General features: G+C 61.1%; 1 protein-coding gene across 4 annotated transcripts in view; it reads left to right on the forward strand.

Annotated features, from left to right (window-relative positions):
• The first annotated feature begins 1,801 nt into the window (after window positions 1–1,801).
• Window positions 1,802–26,371, forward strand: part of LRP1 (LDL receptor related protein 1) — a 77,981-nt gene continuing 53,411 nt past the window's right edge. For 3 of the 4 annotated variants that reach the window (XM_082073533.1, XM_082073534.1, XM_082073536.1), the window contains exons 1-6: window positions 1,802–1,926; window positions 14,611–14,733; window positions 19,304–19,441; window positions 21,743–21,862; window positions 22,637–22,765; window positions 23,750–24,013. In XM_082073533.1, coding sequence (XP_081929659.1) covers window positions 1,854–1,926; window positions 14,611–14,733; window positions 19,304–19,441; window positions 21,743–21,862; window positions 22,637–22,765; window positions 23,750–24,013 — 847 coding nt within the window. In that variant the 5' untranslated portion in view covers window positions 1,802–1,853. The remainder of the gene's footprint in view (window positions 1,927–14,610; window positions 14,734–19,303; window positions 19,442–21,742; window positions 21,863–22,636; window positions 22,766–23,749; window positions 24,014–26,371) is intronic. The other variant, XM_082073535.1, reaches the window with a different exon arrangement.

Genomic DNA, 26,371 nt, shown 5'->3' on the forward strand with positions numbered 1-26,371 from the left:
CGGCCCACCCGGAGTTGGCGTTGGCATCTGCAGCAAGACCCTGCAAGGCGCTGGGGGTGCGAGGGGCTGCAATGGCCTTCATCCTGCCACGGGGTGCCACGGGGTGCACTGGCCTGGGGGGGGCAGCAGAGCCCGCAGGGCAGGGGCTGCGTGGAGAGGGGGCTGCGCAGCGCCACCCAGGCGGGTCCTGGCCGGGGGCCACGCGTGGGAGGAACGCTGAGCGCACAGCTGCAGCCATCCTGGCCATCTCCGCTCCGCAGGGCTTGCGCAACCTCCGGGGCCTCTGGCGCAATGGTGGGGGGACGCAGAGCAGCCCTTTAGACCCCCCGTGCACCCCTGGGCGCGTGCCCCTGCTGGCCCTTCTGCAGAGGGGGCTTCTGTGGAACATCTGGACCTTCCTCCTGAACATCTGGCACAGCAGCAGCCTGAACCAGCAGCACCGCCATGGACGGCTGCTTCTCCCCCCGCGCCTCTGCCAGCACGGCTGCCTCGGTGGGGTGGGGGCAGGCATGTGACATCATTGTTTTAAGAGGTGACATCACTTGGGTGGGTTGCAGGCAGCTCCGGCTCTGATGTCAGGGCTCTGAGATGGTGGCCACGGCTGTGGTGGCAGGGGAGTGACAAGGGGCAGCAGGAGGGAGCTGGACCCATGGGGACTGAGCTGGGATAGGGTGGTCAGATGGCACTGAGCTTGGCCTGGGAGGGGGGGGTCCACACTGCCAGACCCCCACCTGGCCAGCAGCCCCCACCGCAGCTTGGGTCGCACCCAGGGCCCTGGAGCCAGCTGGATCCTGGGACTTTTGAAAGTGTTGCAATTATTGGCAGAGCGGCCGCGGCTGTGACCACTCAAAAACGCAGATTACGGTGGCGGAGACTCGTTACCAAACAGCCGAGGCAGGATGAAACGTTCCCTGCAGAGGAAAGGATGTTTTGGTGAGGCGAGACAACCGAGGTTGTTTTTTGGGGATGGAGCTGCTGCGGCTCTGCCAAACCCCACAGTGGGCTTGTGTGGCAGAGCGTGGGGAACCAGCTCTGCCTCGGCTCAAGCTGGGCAAGTGAAACCCAGCTCCGGGCTGAGCCGTGTGCTCGGCCCTGGTGACCACGGGGCCCGGTGGTGGCCCAGCTCTCCCGTCCCGGTGGGGGGACATGGTCGGGGCCCGGGCACAGCAGGATGCGCCACCAGGCGTGGGGGGGCACACACACTGCTACAGGCAGCCCCTGCTGCGGCTGCCCCTGGCCTGCCCTGTGCACCACATCCCGCTCCCCATCCTGTACGTATCCCATCCTGCACCCCATCCCACGCATACCCCATCCCGTACATACCCCACCCCATACCCCATCCCGTACATACCCCATCCCGTACATCCTCCATCCCATACCCTATCTTGTACCCCCTCCCGTCCACATCGCGCTCCCCATCCCATACATCCCCCATCCTGTGCTATACCATTCCGTACCCCCTCCCCTGCCCACCCCGCCCCCGGGGACGCAGCCCCTCCACCCCACGCGCATGCGCGCCGCGCGGCCGCCGCGTACGACCCCCCCCCCGGCCGCTCCCCCCGCCCCGTTCCCCGCGCGCGCGGCGGCGGCGGCTCGAGCCCGGTGACGTCAGGCGGGCGGCGGTGCGCGCTCCATCCATCCCTCCGCCGCGGCGGCGGCGCGCGCAGCCCCCCCCGCCCCCGCCCCCTCCTGCCGCCCCCGGCGCCGCCGCCGCCGCCGCCCAGCCCGGAGGGTCCGCCCGCCCCGGCCCGCCCCCGCCCGCGCCCCCTCCCTCCGCGGATGTCGGTGCGCGGGCCCGGGACGCGCCGCCCCGCGGGCAGCACGGCGTGAGGAGCCGCCGCCGAGCCGCCGGCATGGGGCCGCTGCTGCCCCTCGCCGGGTGCCTGCTGGCCCTGCTGGCCGCGCCCGCCGCCCGCGCCCTCGAAGGTGAGTGCGGGGCCGCGCGGGGCGGGCGCCGGTGCGGAGCGGAGCGGGCGGCGGGGACGCCGGGCCGGGGGGGCAGCGCCGCAGCTGCGCGGCCCCGCGGCCGCTGTCGGGGGCGCGGGGGCCCGGGAGCGGCCGCAGCGCTCGGCCGGGCCGGGGAGGGGGCGGGAGGCGCCGCCGTGACAAAGCAGAGCGGGCGCAGCCCGGCCCCGCAGCGCCGCGGGGGCACCGGGGGGCACCGGGAGCGGCGCGTCCTTCCCCGCGCCCGCCGCAATGGAAGATGCGCCCCCCCCTCCCCCGTCCGCCCCCCCCCCCCAACAGCCGCGGGTGGCCGCGCGCTCGCGCTGCCCGTTTTTTGCCGGTTTCTGGTGACTTTCCGCCCACCCGCGGCCCATTTTCCTCTGGAATCCAAAGTTTTCCCCGCAGCCAAGCAGGAAAGTTGGAACTCGGCGCCACTGCGGGAGCCCGGGCCGGGGTCCCCCCCGCTCCCCGGGGACACGGTGACAGCCCGGCCTGGTCCCCTGCTCTTGCATAACTGGGGCCGCTTCCCTGGAGCCACGGCAGCCCGGCCGCGGAGTTTGGCCCGTGGCCGGGCTGGTGGCACCGGGAAAATGTTTACCCAGCGATGGGGCTTTCTGTCCGTCCGCCTGTCTGTCCAGCCTCCCCTGCCAGCTGCTTTTTTCCAAGCTGCGCACGTCTCGTTCCCCGCTCTTATTGATCTATTCAGTAAATACTTTAGCGAGCTCGTCAGCTCAATGGCCGGGCTTTTGAATGTACAAGGGGCTGCTCTTGGCAGCGGGAGCGCGTTTAGGAGCTGGCAGCCGAACGAGCCGGGATCCGGCGGCGGCGAAGTTCCTCGCAACGCCTCGATGTGTGGGGCAGGAGGCTGTTTTTCCCGTTAAAAGCAGAGAGATGGGGGTTCTGAACTGGCTTGCTCGGCTCTTTTATGGATTCACCCCGTCCTGATGGGAACGGCCTGGGAAAAGCTGGAGTGATTCATTTTTTGGGGAAGGTTTTTGTGTCCCTGCTCTTTGCCCGTCTCGGAGCGAACGGGGCAAAGCTGCTGGTGTTTGGTGTCGTGGCAGCGCCTGACCCGTCACCCGGTCAGCGGGATGGAGGAGGAGGAGGGTCGGCCAAACGCCAGATCCCTGCCCCAGATTAGTGTCTGGAGGCTGGAGCCTGTGGTTTCCAGCCCTCCAGGCTTTTCTTGCCCCACTGCAGGTCCAGGTGCTTAATTAGCGTCCCTTGTAGGGAGGTGGCAGGAGCAGAGCAGCTCCTGAGCCCTGGAGCCACCGCTGCTCAGCTGACACCGCTCAGCGCTCGTTAGCACGGGGCTGATTGACCTGCTGGCCAACAGCTGAGCCCACCGGGTCGTGGCCCCACCCCGCTCCCGGGACCCCCGTCTCGGCAGCATCGTCCCCGCTCGGAGCAGCCGGTGGCTCCAGAAGTTCGAGGGGGCGGGAGGGACGGGCATCGCTCATTGCATAAGCCGTGTTGCCTTTGGAAACGAGGCTGCAGAACGATGATGATGATGATGTGCGGGAGGGAAGTTCCTCCATCCTCTTCTCCACCCCATGAAGTGGAGCGGGGCAAAAGAGCCACCCCCTCCTTCCAGCGGCATCCAAGGGGAGGGATGTTGGAGACGAGGGGCCATCCTGGCCCCATGGAGCATTGAGCTCTGGGTGCTCCGGAGCGCTGGGGGAGTGCGGAGGTGACCCTCAAAGCCGCCTGTCCCTCAGGGATGCGGCTGAGCTGGTGCCTTGGCTCCAGCGCCTCCGTTTGCACCCCAAAAGAGGTGCCGGGGTTTGTGGTGCTGGAAGCAGCTCGTTCATTCCTGGCTTTGGCCGCAGGAGAAGGGGGAAGCAAAGTCCAGCGGGGAGCACAGGGGCAGCTCTTCCAGGGGGACAAAGGGCACCCGCGCTTGGCTCCTGTCCGCCCAGATCCGGGGCGATGTGGCGCTTCCCCGTGCGGCCCCGGGGAGGAGAGCAGCGCAGGGGTTGCCCCGCTTGCTGCTTTGGAAATAGCTGTGGTTGAGGGTGGCTGCGGTGGTTTGGTGCAGCGCTTCCCTCCGGCCGCCCGGCCGGGCTGGCGCGTCTCCCGCGTGCCAGGGCAGCGCGTGTGCCCACGTGTGCGTGCGCGGACGTGCCCGGAGCCCCGCTGGCTTCAGCGGAGCTGAAGAGAGGAGCTCTGAGACTCTGCAGAGCTTGGGGATCCTGGGGGGCTCTGCCCTGACCCAGGAGGTGACGTGCCGAGGGATGTCACTGTGTCCCGGTGCCACCGCGGTGTCCAGAGCATAGAGCTGGGTCCCGGCCCTTGTCCCGCGTGTTCGCCGTCCGGTGACACGTGGTGGCGTTGAGAGGAGGGGCGGCAGCGGCGCATCCCCGGCAGCGCCGCGCGTTTTGGGGGTGAAACCGCCGTGTTGCCTCCTCGCTGCTTCCCGAGCTGTTTCCAGGCGCCGTGGGCGGCGCGGAGGTGGCAACAGCTGCGGCGTCCCCTTCGCCTTCGGTGTCTCAGTCCCACCACTCGCCCCTCGTCCTCTCTCCGTGCCGCTTCCACGTGCTCCGGGAAGGAGCGGGGGCTGCTCAAGCTGTGGCAAACAGCTGCTACGTGGGGGCCCCAGAAACGCAGCGCTGGTGGGGGGGACAGGGCGGTGACATGAGCAGCTTTGAGCCCCCAAGCCCATCCTCTCGCTGCCTGGGACCGGCGTGTTTGGTGAAGGACCATGGGCAGGTTGAGCTGCTCTTCTTCCCCCAGCACAGGGGCTGCGGTGACACCGCGGCGATCAGGGCTTTGCCGCGGTTGTGGGCTGAGAATGGGGAGGGCGATTGAGGACGGGGCCTTTTGGGCAGAAACCAGTGGCATCGTCACCATCCATGGACGCTGGGCACATTGGGGCGCCTGTGCCGTGGGTTATTGCGCGGCCGGTGCCGAGGGAGCTGCTCGTGCTGCAGGTGGATCCACCGATCAGGTGTCGCCACCATCTCGCGAGCGCCGGGAAAGCTCCGCGGGGCCGGGGCTGCCCGTACGCTCCCGTTCCAGCCGCCTCGTCCCTGGGAACGTGTCCCTTTGCAACCCCGGGAGGCGAGGCCACGTCCTGCTGAGTCAGCACAATCGGCGCTAACCAGCGGGCGAGACCGCGGCTTCGTCGTGGGGGCTGGAGGTTCCTCTTCCAGGCGTTGGAATGATTTCGGTTCCCAGACCCGCGTCGAGCGCCACCTCCGTGCCGACCCGCAGGTCAAACCCTTGCTCCGCGTCCCCCGGAGCCGCGGCCGAGCCCTCGGTCGTGGGGCTCGGCTGGGACACCGCGGGAATCCAGCGGTTCCGAGGTTGGGAAATGGGCTCCTTGACTCAGCCGGCGAGCCCTTGGTGCGCCTGCCCGGTCCCTCCCTGCGCTCTCCTCTTTGCCAGGTGGACAAGACTCTCCTTGTGCTGGGGCTCAATGTTACCGCTCTCACCCCTCCATGCGGGACGCTCGGCTCTCAACCGGGAGCCACGGGACGGGGTCCCCACCGTCCTGTCCCCTCCGTCCCCACCACCACGTCCTCGCTTCCCCCCCCGGTCCTGCCTTATTATCCATGGGATGCGTTCCCCTCTCTTTTGGATTTTGCGAGGCCAACCGGAGCTATTTACAGCCCAGGTTTTGCTGTTGACTTAACGTTTTAGTCACTTCGCTTTAATGTACCTTGGCAGGCCGACCCGCCGGCGGCAAATATTTGCAGCGTTTTTCCAATTCGCCTCCAACTTCTTGTTTTCTTCGCCCTTATTTTAAGAAGGAAAAGCGCCGCGTGGGCCGCGCGGACTCTTGCTGGATGTCACTCTGTTGTGCGAGGTCGCTTTCCCCAACGCCGTCCAGCCATTTCTAGGGCTAAATATAGACCCGCGATGTCCTTTTGTAGCCGAGGGAGCGGAACGGAGATGGTGCGGATGCTTTGCAGGATCAGAGCCGGTCCCAGCGAGGGGCTGGTGGGGTTGGCGATGGGATACTGGGGGGTGACCTTGGTGTGGTGTCCGCGGTCCAAACCGCGTGGGCCGAGGCATCGGCGGCAATTGAGGATGGCCGGGAGGGAGCCTAATTGAGTTGGAAGCCGCATCTTTAATTGAGTGGACTAATTAGCTTCTTGCATGGTGCCGTTTCTCCGAACGAGGCCGCGGCGAGGATGGTGAGCAGGTGAAGGGCGAGGTGAACTGCTCGGTCAATATTGGGGGGTGTGTGTGGGGGCAACGGGGGTACCCGCTGCTTTTTGTAATCAATCACAGCGCAGTGGGAGTTGGGAGGGACGTGGGGGCTGAGGATGAGGATCCCAGCTGGGCAGGATGAAGGCTTTTCCTCCCAACCACCGCGCTGCTGCTCGTCCGCCCTGGCCTTGCCGGGGGCGGCTGCGTTTTGTTTGCCGTGGGCCGCCAGGCAAATTGTTGTTTTAATCTGCCGAGAGCTTTGAAACGCATCAATCTCATCCATTTACTTAATATGGTGCAGCTCTTTGTTCGCAGGCGCTGCCGCAGCCGGCTGGGCGCGGGGACCCGGCGCTGGCGGGTCCCGCGTTCACACAGCGGCTCATTGTGGCTGAAGAACAAGCCGAGCGTCTCCGGCGCTCGAGCCGCGGTGAGACGGGCTGTGCCGCGGCCCCCCCCTGCTGTCCCCTCCCTCTGCTTGGCTGCACCTGGGGGGGACGGAGCCCCTCGATGCGCCCTGCGGGTGCACCCGCTCGTTTGCCGCTCGTGCCGTGCTGGGGGTTCGAGTATCGTGGCCTAACGGGCGGCACGTGGGGACACGCGCTCGTGCCGTGGGGGTGACGCCGCGGCACGGGGGAGCGGCGGCGCGGTGACTTTTTATTGTTTGCAAAAGGAAGCACTTGGGTTTAATGCTTCCCGTGGTGGCCGCGTTCCCAGCAGCGCGGACGGATGGATGGACGGACGGACGGGTGCTGCGGGGACGGACGGCGCTTGGAGAGTCCAGGGCTGGAGCTGGTGGGGGGGATGAGCTCCGGCGGGGACCCCTTGAGCCACAGGAGCCCCTTGAGCTGTGGGGACCCCTCGATCCATGGGTGTCCCCTTGAGCCACCGGGACCCCTGGATCCATGGGGACCCCTTGAGCTGCAAGGACCCCTGGATCCATGGGGACCCCTTGATCTGCAAGGACCCCTGGATCCATGGGGACCCCTCAGTCCATGAGGACCCCTTGAGCCACAGGGACCCCTGGATCCATGGGGACCCCTTGAGCTGCAACGACCCCTCGGGCCACGGGGACCCCTCAATCCATGGGGACCCCTTGAGCTGCAAGGACCCCTGGATCCATGGGGACCCCTTGAGCTGCAACGACCCCTCGGGCCATGGGGACCCCTGGATCCATGGGGACCCCTTGAGCTGCAATGACCCCTCGGGCCATGGGGACCCCTCAGTCCATGGGGACCCCTTGAGCCACAGGGACCTCTCAGTCCTTGGGGACCCCTGGATCCATGGGGACCCGAGGCTGCTGCATCTCTGCAAAGCCGCTGCAGCGTGTGGCTTTCCCGGGTGCGCTGTCACGGCCACCCCAAACCTTCCCGGCCCCGCACGTGCTCGGTGTGGCAGCTGCCGCGTGGCGTGTCCCCGGAAAACGCCGGCGCGGCCGTGGCGTCCGGAGGCAGCGGTTTGTGGGGACCGTGTCCTCGTGGCTGGATGGGTTTGATTTTGGGGACCGGGGCTGGGAGTGGGTGACGACCAAAAGCCCCGGAAGGAGCGGGGTGGCCATGGTGCTGCCGTGGGTTGTTTTCCCCCGGGGAGACCTTGAAATAACAGGAGACGGTGTTGCGGTGCGGTGGCTCCATGACCTTGTCCTCTCCGGAGCCGGGAGATGCTCCCTGTGGGTACCCAGGGGATGCTGGGAGGGGACCTGATGGGTCTGCAGCTCCTTGTCCCCCTCCCGCCGCTCTGTGGCCTCCGAGGGGGCAGGATGGGTGAGCAAAGCTGGGCTGGGACCCCCCCGTGCCCGTTGGGTCCCCACGTTCCCGGTCCCCCCCATCCAGCGTCGTCCCTGGCGCGGGGGCCGCGTTCACACGGGCAGGTGGACCAGAATCCAGAGCAGCTCCCCGTGCGGACCCGCTGCTCGGGAATAAAAGTCCCTTTATGCCGGAATAATTAGTGTACTCAGAGCATGCTAATTATTCCGGGATAAAAGTGACTTTTATTCCAGCAGAGTGTCCTCTCAAAGGGCCCTTTCTGCCCGCTCCGGGGGCACAATAGCCGCTCTGCTCCGTTTCCCCATCTCAGACAAAGTCCTTATTTGCGAAGCCAGCGAAATTGAGTTGACTAATGAATTAAGGCCAATGGTTTTGGCCGGTCTCCAGCGCTTTGAAAGCCTTGGCGAGCTGCTGCCTGTCCCGGGCGGGAGGAAACGCAGCAGCTCCTGCCCCGGCGCTGCAGCATCGCAGCCTCCTGCCCTGTTTCAGCCGCCCAGATGAAATGCCTATTAATCTATAATGTGCAATTGCTTTATTGCACAACGCAGAGCAGGTCTCTGGAGGAAGCGTTATCAGCTTTAGCCACAAGCCATAAATAACGGCCTCCAGTGCAGAACACTCCATTCTGTTTGGGTTCCCAACTGGCCAGGGTATAAACATCCCGCTGCTTATTGCTGGGGTGGATAAAGGGAATAAAAGGTGCTGAGCAGGTAGAGGAGGCGGGGGGGTCTGCAGCATCGGCCCATCCCTCGCATGGCAGAGAGGTTGGGGGCAGCGGGGACCCCTTGGTGGGGACGCCCCCGGTAGGGACACCAGGCATCCACGGTGGGGACAGGCATGGGGACACCAGGCACCCCTGGCAGGGACACCAGGAACCCCCAGCAGGGGCGCCAGGCACCCCTGGTGAGGATGGGCATGGGGACACTGGGGACCCCCGGCGGGGACACCAGGCACCCCTGGTGAGGACGGGCATGGGGACACCGGGGACCCCCGGCGGGGACACCAGGCACCCCTGGTGAGGATGGGCATGGGGACACTGGGGACCCCCGGCGGGGACACCAGGCACCCCTGGTGAGGACGGGCATGGGGACACTGGGGACCCCTGTGGGGATACCAGACATCCCCAATAGGGACACCAGGCATCCACGGTGGGGACGTGTGTGTGGACACCGGGCACCCCTGTGGGGACACCAGACACCCTGGTGGGGACACCAGGCATCCATAGTGGGGACAGACATGGGGACACCAGAGACCCTTTGGGGACACCAAGGACCCCCGGCAGGGACACCAAGGACCCCCAGCAGGGACACCAAGGACCCCCAGCAGGGACACCGGGCACGCCTGGTGAGGACAGACATGGGGACACCAGGGACCCCCAGTGGGGATGGGCGTGGGGACACTGCGCACCCCCATCAGGGACACCAGGGACCCCTTGGGGGACACCAGACACCCCCGATAGGGACACCAGGCATCCACGGTGGGTACCCCTGGGGTACACGGGGCACCCCTATGGGGACACCAGCCCCCCAGCAGCGGTGGCCGCCGGCCAGTGCCGGCTGCATCCCGTCCAACGGCACCGGGAGGACTTAAGCCCCTTTCTCTTGGCTGCAAATGCTTTTTTTCTTTTCCTTTTTCTTTTTTCATTTAAATTGCAGATAAGCCGCAAAAAGAGAAAGAAAGAAAGAAAAAGCAGGATTCTTCCCCGAAAGCGCCCGGGCTGCCCCTCCTGCCCCTCCCCACCGCGTTACTGGGGATTCGTTTCATCTGGTTCCATCTCCTGCCATTTTTCGGCTCGTTCTGCCGACCTCTCGGTGGGGCCGGAGGCCGGACGGGCATCTCCAGCTTCTGAATTTGGTTTAAAATGCTAATGACTTTGTTTTAATGCGTTTCATCCGAAGGAAGGGGCTGTGGGGGGAGCGCATTCCTCCTGGCGCGTCCATACTTCCTGATGCGTGTTCGCGTTTCAGGCGTCTCCCCCCGGACGCGTTTGGCCATGTTGTTTGATGGAAGCGGCTCTTGGGAGCGGTGATGGGGTTTTATTCCCCGTCCCGACGCTCCTGGGCATCCTCCGTGTTCTCCCATCCCTTTCTCCATCATCTTCCTCCATCCTTTGTCAGGCTTGGGGAGGCCGGTCCTGATAACCGGTGCCAACCCCATCCTGCTGCACGTGGTGTCGGGGACACGGGGGGTCCTGAGCACCCTGAGATATCCTGGTTGCTCCCAGTCTTCACCCTGTTGTGTTTTTCCACCCAGGGTCAGGAACAACCAGGTTCCAGTGTAAGTTGGGGAATGAGCTGTTAGAGAGCAGCGTAGGGGAAAGGGAGCTGGGGGTCCTGGGGACAGCAGGGTGACCATGAGCCAGCACTGGGCCCTTGTGGCCAGGAAGCCAATGGGACCTGGGGTGGGTTAGAAGGGGGTGGTCAGTAGGTCAGAGAGGTTCTCCTGCCCCTCTGCTCTGCCCTGGGGAGACCACACCTGGAATCTTGTGTCCAGCTGTGGCCCCTCAGTTCCAGCAGGACAGGGAACTGCTGCAGAGAGTCCAGCGCAGCCACCAAGATGCTGGAGGGAGTGGAGCATCTCCCGGGTGAGGAAAGGCTGAGGGAGCTGGGGCTCTGGAGCTGGACAAGAGGAGACTGAGGGGGGACTCATTCCTGGGGATCAATATGGAAAGGGGGAGTGTCAGGAGGATGGAGCCAGGCTCTTCTGGTGACAACCAGTGACAGGACAAGGGGCAATGGGTGCAAACTGGAACAGAGGAGGTTCCGCTTAAATCTGAGCAGAAACTTGTTCATGGTGAGGGTGGCAGAGCCTGGCCCAGGCTGCCCAGGGGGTTGTGGAGTCTCCTTCTGTGCAGACATTCCAACCCGCCTGGTTCCTGTGTAACCTCATCTGGGTGTTCCTGCTCCATGGGGGGATTGCACTGGATGAGCTTTCCAGGTCCCTCCAACCCCTGACGCTCTGGGATTCTGTGATTCTGTGATTTTCAAGTCAATATTGACTTAGTGACCGGCCGCCCCCCCGCATACCTGCGGTCGCACCGCACGGCGCCGCCGTTCACGGGCGCGGGGATGGAGCGGCGGGTCTGGTTTGAATCTTCCCGTTCGAGGGGGGGCCAGCTGGAAGAATTGCAAAAATGCACTGGAGCTGTTTACAGATCCCGCGTGTAAACGCAAACCAAACAAATAAGGCGGCCTTTCCCCTTCCCCTTGGGCAAAAAAAGCGCCTGCAAACTTTAGGTTTTGTTATTTGAAATGTCTCTATTACCCTGCGTAGCGTTTTGGAGCTGGGGAATTTGCATTAGGCGTCAGTTTGGGGTTTCAGCATCAGCCTCATGAACCGAACCCAGACCAGGGGACACGAGGGAGAAACTGCGGAGAAACGGGGGGATTTGAGGAGTCCTGAAAGGGCAGAAAAGGCACAAAATCGCCTTTTCTTTCTGAAATTCAAGGGCAAAGGATGGATGGTGTGGAGGAGAGAAATGGAAGTCTAAGGTAACTCTGTGCGGGGTTGATTGGGCCGCTCGGATGGGCTGCGGGGGGACAGTGGCCTGAGTGCTGTGGCCAAGGGAGATGACGAAGAGGAGGGCGGGCGGGATGAAGGTGGCAGGGCCAGCTCACCCCTGAGAGCGGCGATTGGCCCAAAGTGGCCCAAATTGGCCCAAACCCCTGGTGTTTTGTAGCGGGGGATGGAGACCTGGCCGGAATGCGCTGGGTTTATTTTGCTCCCTTTCCAGCTTTCTTCTCCCCCCCCCCCCCCACCAGAACATCTGTTTTGCAAATCACGCTCATTCCAGCCCATATTTATGGCCAACGCCGTTTCCTTTGTGAAGCGGCGGCCGCCGAGAGGAGGAGGAGGAGGAGCTGGGCTGAAGAGCGACGTTCGCCTCGCTCGGGGAGGTTCTGTCGTGTCTCTGTGATGTATTTCTTTCTGTATTCCGTATTTCTGCTCCCATCTGGGTTCTGACGCCGCTGAAGGCAACTTGGCTCCTCAAGGTGAACCCTCCTGCTCACCGGCCTCTTGGAACCTTATTTCTTGCTTTAGGCAAAACCACGACGTGTTTGGTTGTGTTGCTTTATCGGACCTTTCCCCCGAGCGCCGGTGCTCCCGGGACACCGGGGGAACCTCACCCCGAACCGGAGAAGAACGACCCCCCTTCTTGCACCCAAATAGCCATTTTTTGGCCATTTTTCCCCCTTCCCGTCCCCTTTGAATCAATTCTGAGCAGGGATGTGTTTGCTCGCAGCTGCCCGGCCGCGCTCTGAGCCGCCCATTGTGCCGCATGAAGGCGCCTTTATTCCCGTGCCGAGCCGGAGCCTCGCGCGCCGCCGCTTCTGCCGGCGCGGAGGGGATTTGGCTCGGCCTGAAGGCCGCGTTAACAAGCACCTTCTCGAGTTGTCCACCTGGCGCTGAAGCATCTCGGCTCTGGGGCTGTTTAATGCGCAGGGAAGCGCGTGGGGCGACCGAGGAGCCGCTGCCCCGGTGGGGAGTGATGTTGGTGACTGTGGTGCAAGAGCCGCTCTAGAAAACGTGTGGGCTCGCGCTGCCGAGGCTGCTGTTGTGCTTGGGGATGGTGGTGGTTTGAGGTGGGTTTGGTGCCTCTTGTGTTCCAGTTTGCACCCATTGCCCCTTGTTGTCACCCAGAAGAGCCTGGCTCCATCCTCCTGACACTGCCCCTTTCCATATTGATCCCCAGGAATGAGTCCCCCCTCAGTGTCCTCTTGTCCAGCTCCAGAGCCCCAGCTCCCTCAGCCTTTCCTCCCACGGGAGATGCTCCACTCCCTGCAGCATCTTGGTGGCTGCGCTGGACTCTCTCCAGCAGTTCCCTGTCCTGCTGGAACTGAGGGGCCACAGCTGGACACAAGATTCCAGGTGTGGTCTCCCCAGGGCAGAGCAGAGGGGCAGGAGAACCTCTCTGACCTACTGACCCCCCCCTTCTAACCCACCCCAGGTCCCATTGGCTTCCTGGGCACAAGGGCCCAGTGCTGGCTCAGCCCACAGCACCCGGGATTCCCAGCTGGTCTCCCATCCAAGTACCGACCGGGCCCGACCCTGCTTAGCTTCCCAGATCAGGCATTCGCAGGGTGCTATGTCTGTGTATATTATATACCTATATATGTTCCCCAAGTATATCCTGATAATATCTGAACTAAACCCTTTTCTCAAGGGCAGAGCAGAGGGGCAGGAGAACCTCCCTGACCCCCCCGCTTCTAACCCACCCCAGGTCCCATTGGCCTTCCTGGCCGCAAGGGCCCAGTGCTGGCTCATGGTCACCCCGCTGTCCCCAGGACCCCCAGGTCCCTTTACTCGGGGTGACATCCTGACCAAGCGTGCGCGGTGATGTTTCGGTGCTCGGGAGGGATCCCCCGCGTTCTGCTTGTGCACGGGGAGCTGCTGCCAGTGCTGGAGCCCATGGATGGGGCTACACCACAAGGGGTGGGCGCTGGGGTTTTGGGGCGACGCCGTCGAGCTGCTGGGGAGCATCTGCTGCCAAACAAGCTCCTGTCCTGGCTCTGGTTCCTCCTCCCATGCGGATGCGCGAGCAGCCGGGATGGGGTTGGGAGCTGCTCGGGGGGGAGTTTGGCTCTGGGCCCGGCGGGTTCTGCGGTCAGCCGGGGTTGTGGCGGCCACGGGTCACGTCGTGGCTGCGGGAGGCATGGGAGGAGGAGGAAGAGCAGGAAAACCAAGGGAGCGCCGGCGCTTTGCTGTGGTTTTCTTAATGAATCTTGCACTCGTAGCTGGGAGATGGAGGCGGTGGCAGAGCCGGTGTCCCCGAGCTCCTGACCCGAGGGGACGGGCTTGGTCTCAAGTCACCTCTTGCCTAAAGAAGGTGTGGGGCGGCAGAGGCGTCTGCTCATGACTGGGGGTGCTTCATCCATTTTGATACACCCAGTCTCCATCTTGATTGCGTTGGTGTCGAACCTTCCCCCCGAGCTCCGGCGCTTTAGAGACCGCGGGCTCTGGAGGGGGTGGTGGCACCTTCTAATCAAACCAAGTGCCATCAAACCGAACCCTTTGGCAGGTCTGGGGAATAATTAGTGTCCTTACGCCGCCGAGTTCCCTCCCGCCCTTAGGAGCCGCGATTTGGGTTGGGGACGGGCCGTTCCCGTCGCCGTCCCTTGTGGCATCGCCGCGCGCATCCGGCACAGGACGAGAAACCTTTGGGGAATTGCATGTGTTCCCTTTGCCTTTTTAACGTTCCCGGTTGCGTGTGGTTGGGTTGTCAAGATTTCCAAGGGCTCGCTTGTGTCTTTCTTGCTGGCTTTGGTTCTGACTCTGATTCCTGCGTGTCCTGGGAGGGGGTGTCGGGGTCACCAACCCTCCCCATTGCCCAGAATAGATGGAGAACCCACCAGCTGCCGCTGTCTTTGTGATTTAAAAGTGTTGCTTTTTAATATGTTCTCTTATTTTCCCCCCTGTCTTTTTTACTGTCTAGCATAGAAAATAAACCGCCGTCGGCTCCCGGGAGCTAATTCATCCAAGTTAAATGATCTTTAAAATCTGTTAGTGCATCGTGGATCTCGCCTCCTGTTTTCTCGCAGTGTAATTAATGCTTCGGTTTAAATTTTCTCCTTTCCTTAGGGGCAAGGCTGATGGATCTGACGCCAGGCTGAAAGTTTGCTGAGCCATTAGAAGGAAATCAAACTAAAAGCAATCCAGTCCTTAATTTAAATCTTTATTCTTTTTTAAATAACTTGTCTTGGGGAAGAAACTGATCTTGTTTATTCTCATTATTTCTTTTCCCATCCAGCATCGAAGACGTGTAGCCCTAAACAGTTTGCATGCAAAGATCAGATTACGTGCATATCTAAGGGCTGGCGCTGTGACGGGGAAAAGGATTGTCCGGATGGCTCGGATGAATCACCCGATATATGTATGTATGCTTTTCCTTCCTAATAATGTGCCTTTGCTTTGCTTTCATCCGTTGTCCCGAGCATCGCACAACCGCTCTACCTCACCTCCTGGTTTTGCTCAGTACCGGGAGGGAGTCCCAGCGTCCGTGTGTCCGTCCATCCTCCTCTGGGGTGGGATCCATCCTAACAAAACACCCTCTTGGGAATGGGGTAGCACTGATTTATTTTCCTGTTTCCATCCACGTTGACACGAGGGGTCCTGGAGGGTGGGATGAGATCCCACCCAAACCGCTGGCCCCAGATGTGTGTGGGTTATGGTGCTGTGTTGGTTTCACCGGTTTTGCCGCGGGCTGGCGGAACCGCTGTGATGGGACAGTCGGGTCTCTTGGGATACCAGGATGGGTTAGAGATGGCGCAGGATCCTGTGACTGGAGGTGCCGCTTCTCCCCATGGTCCAGATTTATCTCATCATCCAGGAGCGCCGGAGCCGCCATCCAGGAGTGCTGGTGCTGATGCTCAGCAGCAGAATCCTCCATCCTCCAGCCCGCCGTGGCACAACGCTCTCTCCTCCAAAGCATCCTCTGCTTCGGCACTGGGGATATTTATTTCCCAAGGCAAAATGATGCAACCGTCCCCTCCGTGGGAGGGATGAGGGGGCTGGGACGGGCTGGCTGGCTCCAGTCACTCAGCAGCCCTGGAAAATTACAGCGGGAGGACTCAGAGGCCTTTCCGTGGCTGAAATCCGTCCCGATTGCCGTATTCCGCACGCTGCGCCCACCTCACCGTCCCCATCACCGGCCGGGCGACCCTGCGGTGCTGCTCCCCGGCCCCTTCCTGCTGTTCCTTCAGCAGACCCCCCAAGTTCCATCCCCACCGCTTCTTTTCCCCACAGAGGTTTGGGGACCTGGGGGACTCGACCTCCCTGATGTCCCGCATGGAGCAGCAGGACGCGGTGACACCGGGGTGTGTTCGGCTGCGCCGGCGCGGTGCCGGCGCTCACCGGCGCCCATCGTGCCTCCCATGGGCTGTGGATGGCAGCTCTGCCCGGGCTCGCGCCGGGGAGCCCGACCTGTCGGCACACGCGCGTCCCGGTATCTCCGGCATTGCCAGGCGAGCTTTTCTCACGCCGCTTCGGCACCAGGGCTTCCAGCGGCCTCTCATCCCCCTTATCTTTTCGGATGGGGAGAGATTGACTTTTATGACTATTATTTAATCTCTCCTTTAAGCCCAGGCTGCAAACGCGGCGCTCGCGCCCGGCTCGGGCGCCCCTTGGTGCCCCGGCAGCACACGGCGTTATTTACACTGCGCTAACGTGCTCATGTCGGAGTCTTTTGAAACGCCGTCTATTCTATGCGAGGTTTTCCTCCCTGGGGAATCCTTTTAAGCACGTGCTGGCTTTGCCGAGCGGAGGAAGAGTTCCCATCTCACACCCGTTTCTTGCCCAACTGGTCATTTCTTCACTCCATTGGGTTTTGGGTTTTATTTCCCCCCCCAAGAGGGTTTTAGAGGTTGAAAATCCCCGTCGGATTCAGCTCCTTGGGGTGGACCACAAGCTTGTCACATGTAATAAATTGGCTCATTTATTAGCGCAGCAACACAGTCAAAAGCAAACAAAGTGGCTTGTAGATTAATCCTGCCCCGTTTGCGATAAGTAGCTTGATCCGGGCTCTTTGCAGGGGAATAACGGCCACGGCGGAGCAGTTTTGACGGATGAACTGTGCGCTTTATCTCGGTGCCTTCATTCCGTCGGCCCGTATATTGATACTACTTAATTAACCCTTAATTTGCAATTACTCGGCGCATGGATAGCGCTGTGCGAAGCGGGAGCCGTAACGCAGCCCGTGATGGGGAGTTCACCGCTGGGGAAGAGGAGAAACCCCATTGTGGATCCAGAGCTCCACGTCCCCCGTCCCGGAGGAGCCCAACCAGAACTGTTCTTAAATGGCAAGACGTAGAAAAACCCAGTAAATATCCCGGCATTGAGATGTATGATAGTACCCATGGAATTACTAGAACTGACGGTCGAAAGATAACGCACCGAAAGGAGGAGAAGACACATCGGATCCTACCGTGACAAACTAAGGACGTCTAAAACTATTTGTGGTATCACGTTGTGATCGAACCGCAGCGGCGGAGCCTGAGCTGAAGGCGACTGTGGTTGCGGCGATTGGAACGATGCACACGGGACACAGATCTTGCTCAGGAAGGAGCGCAGAGCAGAGGCCAAGACCTTCTCTATTAGTGACAATCTATAGGATTTATAGATACAGGCCTGGACTAAGATGTGACATAAGACGTTTTTCCAGTAATTGCTATTAAAAACACACCACACTCAGGTGATGTTTGTTGCAATTACGCTCTCGCTCATTGACAGGCCAGGCCCAAGGACATTCGCACATCCCATGCACTTAGGGGCGGTTATCTTGCCCATTCTCACAAGTCCGGGCTATAACTCTTTACAATGATGAGAAACGTACTTCAACACAATCCATCCAAGCCCCTTTATATTTTGCTATGATCTGATTATGTCAGTATTATTGCTTTGATGGTCCAGATGGTCATGTTAGTATTGATCTTCCTCTATCACCCTGCACATCCTGCTTTCCCACAACGGTCTCAAGAGCTACAAGGCGACTGTGCCCATCAGAGCGCTTGGTGACAGATGCGCTGCCACTTTCTGGGCGCTCACCCGGCGCTTTGTGGTTGGTGGTAGTTGGGTTGTGTGTCAGGTTAATGGTTGGACTCAATCTTGAGGGTTTTTTCCAACAGTTACTCTATGATCCTGCAATTCTCTGATCCTACTGACATCCCTGTGAGCAGAAACGGCTGAGCCTTGCTGTGCTGATAGAGACAAGAGGTGGTTCATAGAGCTGCTCAAGAGCAATGCCTGATGTACCAAACCACCCTCTCATTTGTAGCACGGTTGTATTTGTGTTACGCCATAATGACGGAGACTATGGCATGGGTTGTGGTATGGAAACCTTGTAGGTGACGGGGTTAGAGGCAGAGATAACCAACCCCACCGCTGTTGCGTGGCTTGAAGACTTATTGATGATAAGACTTCAGGAAGAACATGCTGGAGGGCTCCTGTTATCAGTGGGGTCCCCATGGGGGTGAAGCTTTAGCCTGGTGGTGCTGAATTCATTTATCAGGAAAAGTTAATTGGTGGTGTGACCAGTGTGTTCAGCCCAAAACCAGACTTAGGCCTGGGCCGGGGCGGTGAGCCAGGCTTTGCCGAGCTCTGCTCCGCGTGCCGGGCCGCGCCGGCGGGTCGCGGTGCCGGCGGGTCACCGAGCCAGCACGCGCCATCGCCGCATCGCCCGCCGGCGCTCGGCGGAGCTTTTAACAGGCTTTCAGGTTGTTAACAGACTTACGGGGGGTGTTGTTGTTTGTCTCGGTGCCACGCCGCTTTTCAGAGAAGCTTAAAAATAAATCCTCGCTCGCGTTGTGATTTTGCTGGTTAATAACGGAGATTAAGTCTCCTTGTGTCGCGGAGCCCTGGTTCTTAGTGACCCCCCGCGAGCGCTGTGCTGGGGTTTGGGGTCACCTCCTGGGACCCCAAGTTGACGTGGACACGTGGCTGGGACGGTCCCCGGCTGCTCGGGCTCTTCTCTTTGCACAATGGGCTGTGACGGGAAGGGAGAAGTTCACCCCAACCGGGTCAGGTTGTTCCTCCCAATGACTGATCCCACGTGCTTTGAAAGGGAAAAGCAGAGGCTGTTAACGAGCTTCCTCCAGGGACAGGGCCTGGTGGGACCGGGGGGTTTGGGGCTGTGATTGAACCAATGGGACCACATGGCCACTCACTCACCCCCAGGCCCCATAGGATGGAAAGGGAAGGGAGAAACTTGGATTGAGATCAATGTGGTTTAATAGAAGAACAAAATGCTAATACATTGCTAGTAAATGTATGTATAAAAAATAGAAATATAAGGCGATTCCTCATGAAGACGCTGAGCAGCCAGTGCCAGGAAACGGCACCTGGTCCCAAAGCCGATCCCAGAGAGAGAAAAGAGGAGAAAGGCAGAAAGGCTCAGAGGCCTCTGCAAAGTGGTAAAAGCCGAACTAAACATCCCAACCAAAAACTCCCCCGGCTGCGCCAAAAAAGAGCGAAGAGAAGAACCAGAGAGATCAGAAGAGCCAAAACCAGAAGGTCCCGACTCTCCTTAAATAATGAGCAGGATGCTAATGGGCTGGAACACTGTGGTTGCTCCGTGTGGGTGTCAGTCCAGCTCTGTCCGTCCATCCCCTTCCTCGCTGCCTCACCCCTGTGGGCAGAGCTCAGAGTGTCCTTGGCTCTCAGAGCAGAGCGATTCAAACCATGAACCCTGTGCTGGGCTGGGATCTGCTTGTTCTCAACCTGAGTGCAAATCATGAGCGTGCTGGCTGGGAAAGAGAAAGGTTTGTAACCGCATTAACCCATTTTCAGCCAGGGTGGGCGCAGCTTTGGCTCCAGGACACGTACTTGAGCGGGAGAACCCAAACCGAGGAGGATTTAACATCCATCTGGCCAGAGGGAATCAAAGCGCATTGCTGAAACCTCCCCACGAGTGTCTTTGGTGACGGTTCTACCCTTTGGTGTCCCCGCAGGTCCCCAGAGCAAGGTGTCGCGGTGCCAGCCCAACGAGCACAACTGCCTGGGCACGGAGCTCTGCATCCACATGAGCAAGCTCTGCAACGGGCTCCACGACTGCTTCGACGGCTCCGACGAGGGGCCGCACTGCCGGGGTAGGTGGCACAGAGGGTCCCTGGGGCGTCGTGGTCGGAGTCACGAGGCCCCCAGGAGGTCCCCGAGGCCCCCAGGAGGTCCCCGTTTGGCCCCACGGCCGCTGGCAGATCCAGAGATTAGCCAGAGCCGCTTGCAAGTGAAATGCCCGTCATTCCTGAGCCTGCAGGCTGTTAAATAGCTGCATTGTCTCCTGCCTTTAAAACCCCAGGGCTGGGGTTCTGCTTCAGATAAGATATACCCCTATGGTGTTTTTCCTAATTTCCAGGAGCTTTGTTCCCCTCCTGGCCTGTCCCCGGGGTGCTAATCCCGCGGCAAAACTCGCCCTAAATCGCTGTGCCCGCTCTCTGGTGCAGATTAGCGGCTCAGAGACGCGTGTCCCAGGTTGACCCCGGCGCTGGGGCAGCTGCGCCCCCGGCCCTTCCCCTGCCCGCTCAGCCGAATCTGGGCTGGGACAACCCATCTAGGACTGAGACACCCCATCCAGGGCTGGGACACCCCATCTGGGGCTGGGACCTCCAGTCTGGGGCTGGGACTCCCGATCTGGGGCTGGGAACCTTGATCTGGGGCTGGGGAACCCCAATCTGGGTCTGGGACACCCCATTCAGAGCTGGGACCCCCAATCTGGGTCTGGGACACCCCATCCAGAGCTGGGACCCCTGATCTGGGGCTGGGGAACCCCGATCTGGGGCTGGGACACCCCATCCAGGGTTGGGACCCCCAATCTGGGTCTGGGACACCCCATCCAGAGCTGGGACCCCTGATCTGGGGCTGGGACCCTCGATCTGGGGCTGGGGAACCCCGATCTGGGGCTGGGACACCCCATCTAGGACTGAGACACCCCATCCAGGGTTGGGACACGCATCTGGGGCTGGGACCCCAATCTGGGGCTGGGACACCCCATCTAGGACTGGGACCCCCAATCTGGGGCTGGGACACCCCACTGAGGACTGGGATCCCTGATCTGGGGCTGGGACACCCCATCCAAGGTTGGGACCCCTAATTTGGGACTGGGACACCCCATCTAGGGTTGGGACACCCCATCTGGGGTTGGGACCCCTGATCTGGGGCTGGGACACCCCATCCAGAGCTGGGTTCCCCAATCTGGGGCTGGGCCCCCCCGCCCCCCGTGGCTCCGGGGCGGTGACGGGAGCTCCTCCGGCTGCCGCAGGGCGGCTCCTGCAGCTGTGCCCGAGCTGACAATTAACATTTGGCTAATCATTCTCATTACTTAACCGGGCTCCGACTTTCCCCAGCTGGGCAGCACGTGCCGGGCGCACACGAGGCCGGGGCCGCGTGCCGGCGGCCCCGTGTCCGGAGCGTTGCCACGGCAGGTTCGGACACGTTGGGGACGTCACTGAGGTCCCTGCTGCCCGGGGGGGGGGGTTTCTTTTCTTCCTGGGATCATGCGGTGCTTTAGCTGAGCGATAAGAATCTGAAATGAATAGCAGGGCCTGCCAAAGCTGATAAACCTTGTAAACATCTCGGCCCGGCCCTGCCTGGCGTGTTAAACGGTTCCACATGTGAGGGGCAGGGTTATGGTGCCGCTGCGAAGGGGGACGTGGGCCGACGCGGCGCCGCAGCCCGTTGTGAATTCCCTCGGTGAAGCTGGAGGCTGCTGCTGTTTGCAGCGGGTCGGGCGGCCCGGGGACCTGGAGACAAATCCCATCCCGTGGCTGCGGCCACAACCGGTTCCCGGGGACGTGGCAGCAAGTCGTAGAATGATTTTGGTTGGAAGAGCCCTCAGGGTCATCAATCCAACCATAACCCAACTCCAGCACTAAACCATGTCCCTGATAACCTAAACGCCTTTTAAACCCCTCCAGAGATGGTGACTCCAGCACTGCCCTGGGCAGCCTGTTCAATGCCCCACAGCCCTTTCCATGAAGAATTTCGCCCCAATATCCAACCTCAACCTCCCCTGGTGCAACTTGAGGCCGTTTCCTCTTGTTTTATCACTTGGGAGCACAGACCAACCCCCTCCATGCTCCAAGCTCCTTTCAGGCAGTTCAGAGATCAGAAGGTCTCCCCTCAGCTCCTGTTCTCCAGCTGAACCCCCCAGCTCCCTCAGCCGCTCCATCACACTTGTGCTCCAGCCCCTCACCAGCTCCATCACCTCCTCTGCACCCTCTCTAGTATTTCAACGTCCTTCTGATGAAGTGCGGGTGGTTGGGGCTGTTCAGACCCCGCATCCCTTACAGCCCCCCTGCCTGGGGGTCCCGGGGGGTCCCCTCCGCTCCATTCCCCCCCGGCGCGTCCCTGCTGGCGCGTCGGTGACGTCCTCTCCGCTCGTGTCTCCCCAGAGCAATTAGCGAACTGCACGGCGCTGGGCTGCCAGCACCACTGCGCGCCCACGCTGAGCGGACCCGCCTGCTACTGCAACAACTCCTTCCAGCTGGCCGAGGACCGGCGGAGCTGCAGAGGTCGGTACGACCGGGGCTGTGGCCGGTGCCGCCGTCTCGGGGTTTGGTTGGGTGGCCAAAGCCATTTGGGGCTGGGCAGACCCCGGTCTTTGCGGGGGGACGGGGAGGACTATTGGGCTCTTATGTGGACGTGGCTCTGGAAGCCCAAGCGGGGAATATTGGGAGGGAGTAAGGAAGAGGCTTTGCCTTTGTGGACGGAGTCAGGGGCTTGTCCGTGCTCCGTGTCCGCGCCTCGGAGGGCGCCGGAGAACAAGAGCGGGTCAGCGAGGAGCGATGGGATCAGCGCGATGCCCGGAGACGAGTCTGGAGCGCGAGATTGCGGCGGCTCCGGCTCTTTCATTTATCCGCGCAGAGGTGAAAGGGGCCGTTATCAGCTCCCGCACACACCTCTGGGGCTCGAGCTCTGCGGTGGAGACGGCTCTTTCATCTGGCAGAAGAAAGAGCGGCGTGCGAGCCGGGGGCTGGGAAGCTGGAGATGAGAGGAATTCAGACGGGAAATGTTAGGTGGGATTTGCAGAGCGGGGAGGTGGGGCAGCGGGTAATTAGGCCTTGACGAGGCTCAGCACCGGGGCAGGATTGTCCTCTTGATGCTGGAGCACAAAGCTGGGGGCTGCCCGCGGGTGACGTGGCCGGGTGTTGTGGTGGCCGTTGTGACCGTCACTTTGGCTTGGGGATCGTGTCCTCCCCACAGCTCTGCCTTGGAGAAAATGGGGTGCTTGTGTTCCTTTTTCAGGCAGCTGGTCCAAACCGTGGGGTTTTTGCCTTCTTTTCCAGACTTTGACGAATGCACCATCTACGGGACCTGCAGCCAGACGTGCACCAACACGGAGGGCTCCTACACGTGCAGCTGTGTTGAAGGATACCTGCTGCAGCCCGATAACAGATCCTGCAAAGCCAAGAATGGTGAGGCTGCTGCTGCGAACGGTGGCCTTCCCTGTGTCCCCTGTCCCTGCTGCTTCGCACAGTCACAGAGTGTCAGGGGTTGAAGGGACCTGGAAAGCTCATCCAGTGCAATCCCCCCATGGAGCAGGAACACCCAGATGAGGTTCCACAGGAACCAGGCGGGTTGGAATGTCTGCACAGAAGGAGACTCCACAACCCCCTGGGCAGCCTGGGCCAGGCTCTGCCACCCTCACCACCAACAAGTTTCTGCTCATATTTAAGCGGAACCTCCTGTGTTCCAGTTTGCACCCATTGCCCCTTGTCCTGTCACTGGTTGTCACCCAGAAGAGCCTGGCTCCATCCTCCTGACACTCCCCCTTTCCATATTGATTCCCAGGAATGAGTCCCCCCTCAGTGTCCTCTTGTCCAGCTCCAGAGCCCCAGCTCCCTCAGCCTTTCCTCACACGGGAGATGCTCCACTCCCTCCAGCATCTTGGTGGCTGCGCTGGACTCTCTCCAGCAGTTCCCTGTCCTGCTGGAACTGAGGGGCCACAGCTGGACACAAGATTCCAGGTGTGGTCTCCCCAGGGCAGAGCAGAGGGGCAGGAGAACCTCTCTGCCCTACTGACCACCCCCTTCTAACCCCCCCCAGGTCCCATTGGCTTCCTGGCAACAAGGGCCCAGTGCTGGCTCATGGTCACCCTGCTGTCCCCAGGACCCCCAGCTCCCTTTTCACTGCTCTCCAACAGGTCATTCCCAACTTACACTGGAACCTGGGGTTGTTCTGCCCAGATTCAAGACTCTACACTTGTTCTATTTCATTACATTTTTCCCTGTCCAACTCTCCAGCCTGTCCAGGTCACCTCAGGCTCTTCCCTGGGGACCGTCCTGTGCTGCCACCTTACACCCCCCAGTCTTGTTTTCACTGGCAGGCCCAGCTGACGCGGCGTTGCCGCCGCGGGCTTTGGGTGCTCTGCCATGACCACGCTTCTCTTTCCCCACCAGAGCCCGTGGACCGTCCTCCCGTGCTGCTCATCGCCAACTCCCAGAACATCTTGGCCACCTACCTGAGCGGGGCCCCCGTGCCCAACATCACCCCCACCAGCGCCAAGCAGACCACGGCCATGGACTTCAACTACGTGGAGGACACGGTGTGCTGGGTGCACGTGGGCGACAGCGCCTCCCAGACCATCCTCAAGTGCGCCAAGATCCCCAACCTGAAGGGCTTCGTGGACGAGCGCTCCATCAACATCTCGCTCAGCCTGCACCGTGAGTGCCGCTCCCCTCGGGGCCGTGGTCCCCGTCCCCATCTCCCGGGGACACCACCAACCAGTGAGGGGTCAAGCTGGGCTGTGTTTTGGTAGGGGCAGCGCTACAGGCTCGGGGAAGAGCGTCTGGAAAGCTGCCAGGGACCTGGGGGTTTTGGTGACAGCGGCTGAACATGAGCCAAAAGGCCACCAGCATCCTGGCTTGTATCAGGAATAGCATGGCCAGCAGGACTAGAGGAGTGATTGTGCTGCTGTTCTGGGCGCTGGGGAGGCCAAACTTTGGATCCCGTGTTCAGTTTTGGGTCCCTCATCATCAGAAGGACGTTGAAATACTAGAGAGAGTGCAGAGGAGGTGATGGAGCTGGTGAGGGGCTGGAGCACAAGTGTGATGGAGCAGCTGAGGGAGCTGGGGGTTCAGCTGGAGAACAGGAGCTGAGGAGAGACCTGATCTCTGAACTGCCTGAAAGGAGCTTGGAGCATGGAGGGGGTTGGTCTGTGCTCCCAAGTGATAAAACAAGAGGAAACGGCCTCAAGTTGCGCCAGGGGAGGTTGAGGTTGGATATTAGGACGGTATTCTTTCTGGAAAGGGCTGTGGGGCATTGAACAGGCTGCCCAGGGCAGTGCTGGAGTCACCGTCCCTGGAGGGGTTTAAAAGGCATTTAGACGAGGTTTAGGGATGTGGTTTAGTGCTGGAGTTGGGTGAGGTTATGGTTGGACTCAATGATCCTGAGGGTCTCTTCCAGCCAAAATTATTCTATGATTCCACAGGGGCTTCAGCACAAAAGTACCTTTTGGCTTTCCTTTTCCTTCCCTCTTCTTATCGCCAGCAAGTTTTGTGGTTCCTTGGTGTATCTCGCTACAACGGCGCAGCCTGTGCGGTGGGTTTGGGGACAGCGCTTCCCCTTTTGGTTTTCACCCCGTGTTGGCCAAACCAGGCGTTGGTCCCCACCCCAGGAGTGACTGGGAACAGAAAGTGCCTCCGGTCAGAAATCGGCAGCGTGAGTCACCGGCGGATGGTGGATTCATTCCGCTTGTGTCTCCCCGGCCGTGAGAGCTCTGGTGATGGCGCCGGCTCCTGTTGGGGCTTGCTGGTCCCAGGACGGCAAGGAGAGCGATTTCAGGGCTTCTGAACGCGGATAAATCCATTTTTACAAATGAGTGAAGGTGTTGGGTGGATCTTGGAGCCACGGGCGATGCCGTGGTGCCGCAGCTGCCCAGGGGACATCGTCCGGAGCCGCGGTTGAGCCGGGATGCCGGCGGGGACCCGCCGGCCGTGCCGAGGGACTGTGCAGCGCGGTTGACTCGAGCTTGCACTGTGTATTTTTAGGGCAGTGTGTATTTTTAGGGAGAGGCCTCACCCTTTGCTCTTGCAGGCGATAGCCTGAAATTAGGCAGGACAGGGCTGGGCTCTGCTCGCTGCTCCCCCCCGACGGTTTAAGGAGCTCTGCTGAGGTTTGCTGTTCTGCGCTCCTTCTGGCTCCTCTCCCAAGGCTTCCCCGGCCTGAGTTCGGTGCTTTCTGGTTGCATTTCTGGCTGTGGCAGCGAGGGTGCAGCCGGGGAAAATGAGCTATTAGAGAGCAGTGTAGCGGAAAGGGAGCTGGGGGTCCTGGGGACAGCAGGGTGACCATGAGCCAGCACTGGGCCCTTGTGGCCAGGAAGCCAATGGGACCTGGGGTGGGTTAGAAGGGGGTGGTCAGTAGGTCAGAGAGGTTCTCCTGCCCCTCTAATCTGCCCTTGGAAAAAGGGTTTAGTTCAGATATTATCAGGATATACTTGGGGAACATATATATGTATATAATATACACAGCCGTAGCACCCTGAGAATGCCCTTGGAAGCTAAGCAGGGTCGGGCCCGGTCAGTACTTGGATGGGAGACCAGCTGGGAATCCCGGGTGCTGTGGGCTGAGCCAGCACTGGGCCCTTGTGGCCAGGAAGCCAATGGGACCTGGGGTGGGTTAGAAGCGGGGGGTCAGTAGGTCAGAGAGGTTCTCCTGCCCCTCTGCTCTGCCCTGGGGAGACCACACCTGGAATCTTGTGTCCAGCTGTGGCCCCTCAGCTCCAGCAGGACAGGGAACTGCTGGAGAGAGTCCAGCGCAGCCACCAAGATGCTGGAGGGAGTGGAGCATCTCCCGTGTGAGGAAAGGCTGAGGGAGCTGGGGCTCTGGAGCTGGACAAGAGGACACTGAGGGGGGACTCATTCCTGGGGATCAATATGGAAAGGGGGAGTGTCAGGAGGATGGAGCCAGGCTCTTCTGGTGACAACCAGTGACAGGACAAGGGGCAATGGGTGCAAACTGGAACACAGGAGGTTCCACTGAAATCTGAGCAGAAACTTGTTCGTGGTGAGGGTGGCAGAGCC

Source organism: Streptopelia decaocto, assembly GCF_964273445.1.
Source record: "Streptopelia decaocto genome assembly, chromosome: 27".
In the NCBI taxonomy this organism is placed as follows: domain Eukaryota; kingdom Metazoa; phylum Chordata; class Aves; order Columbiformes; family Columbidae; genus Streptopelia; species Streptopelia decaocto.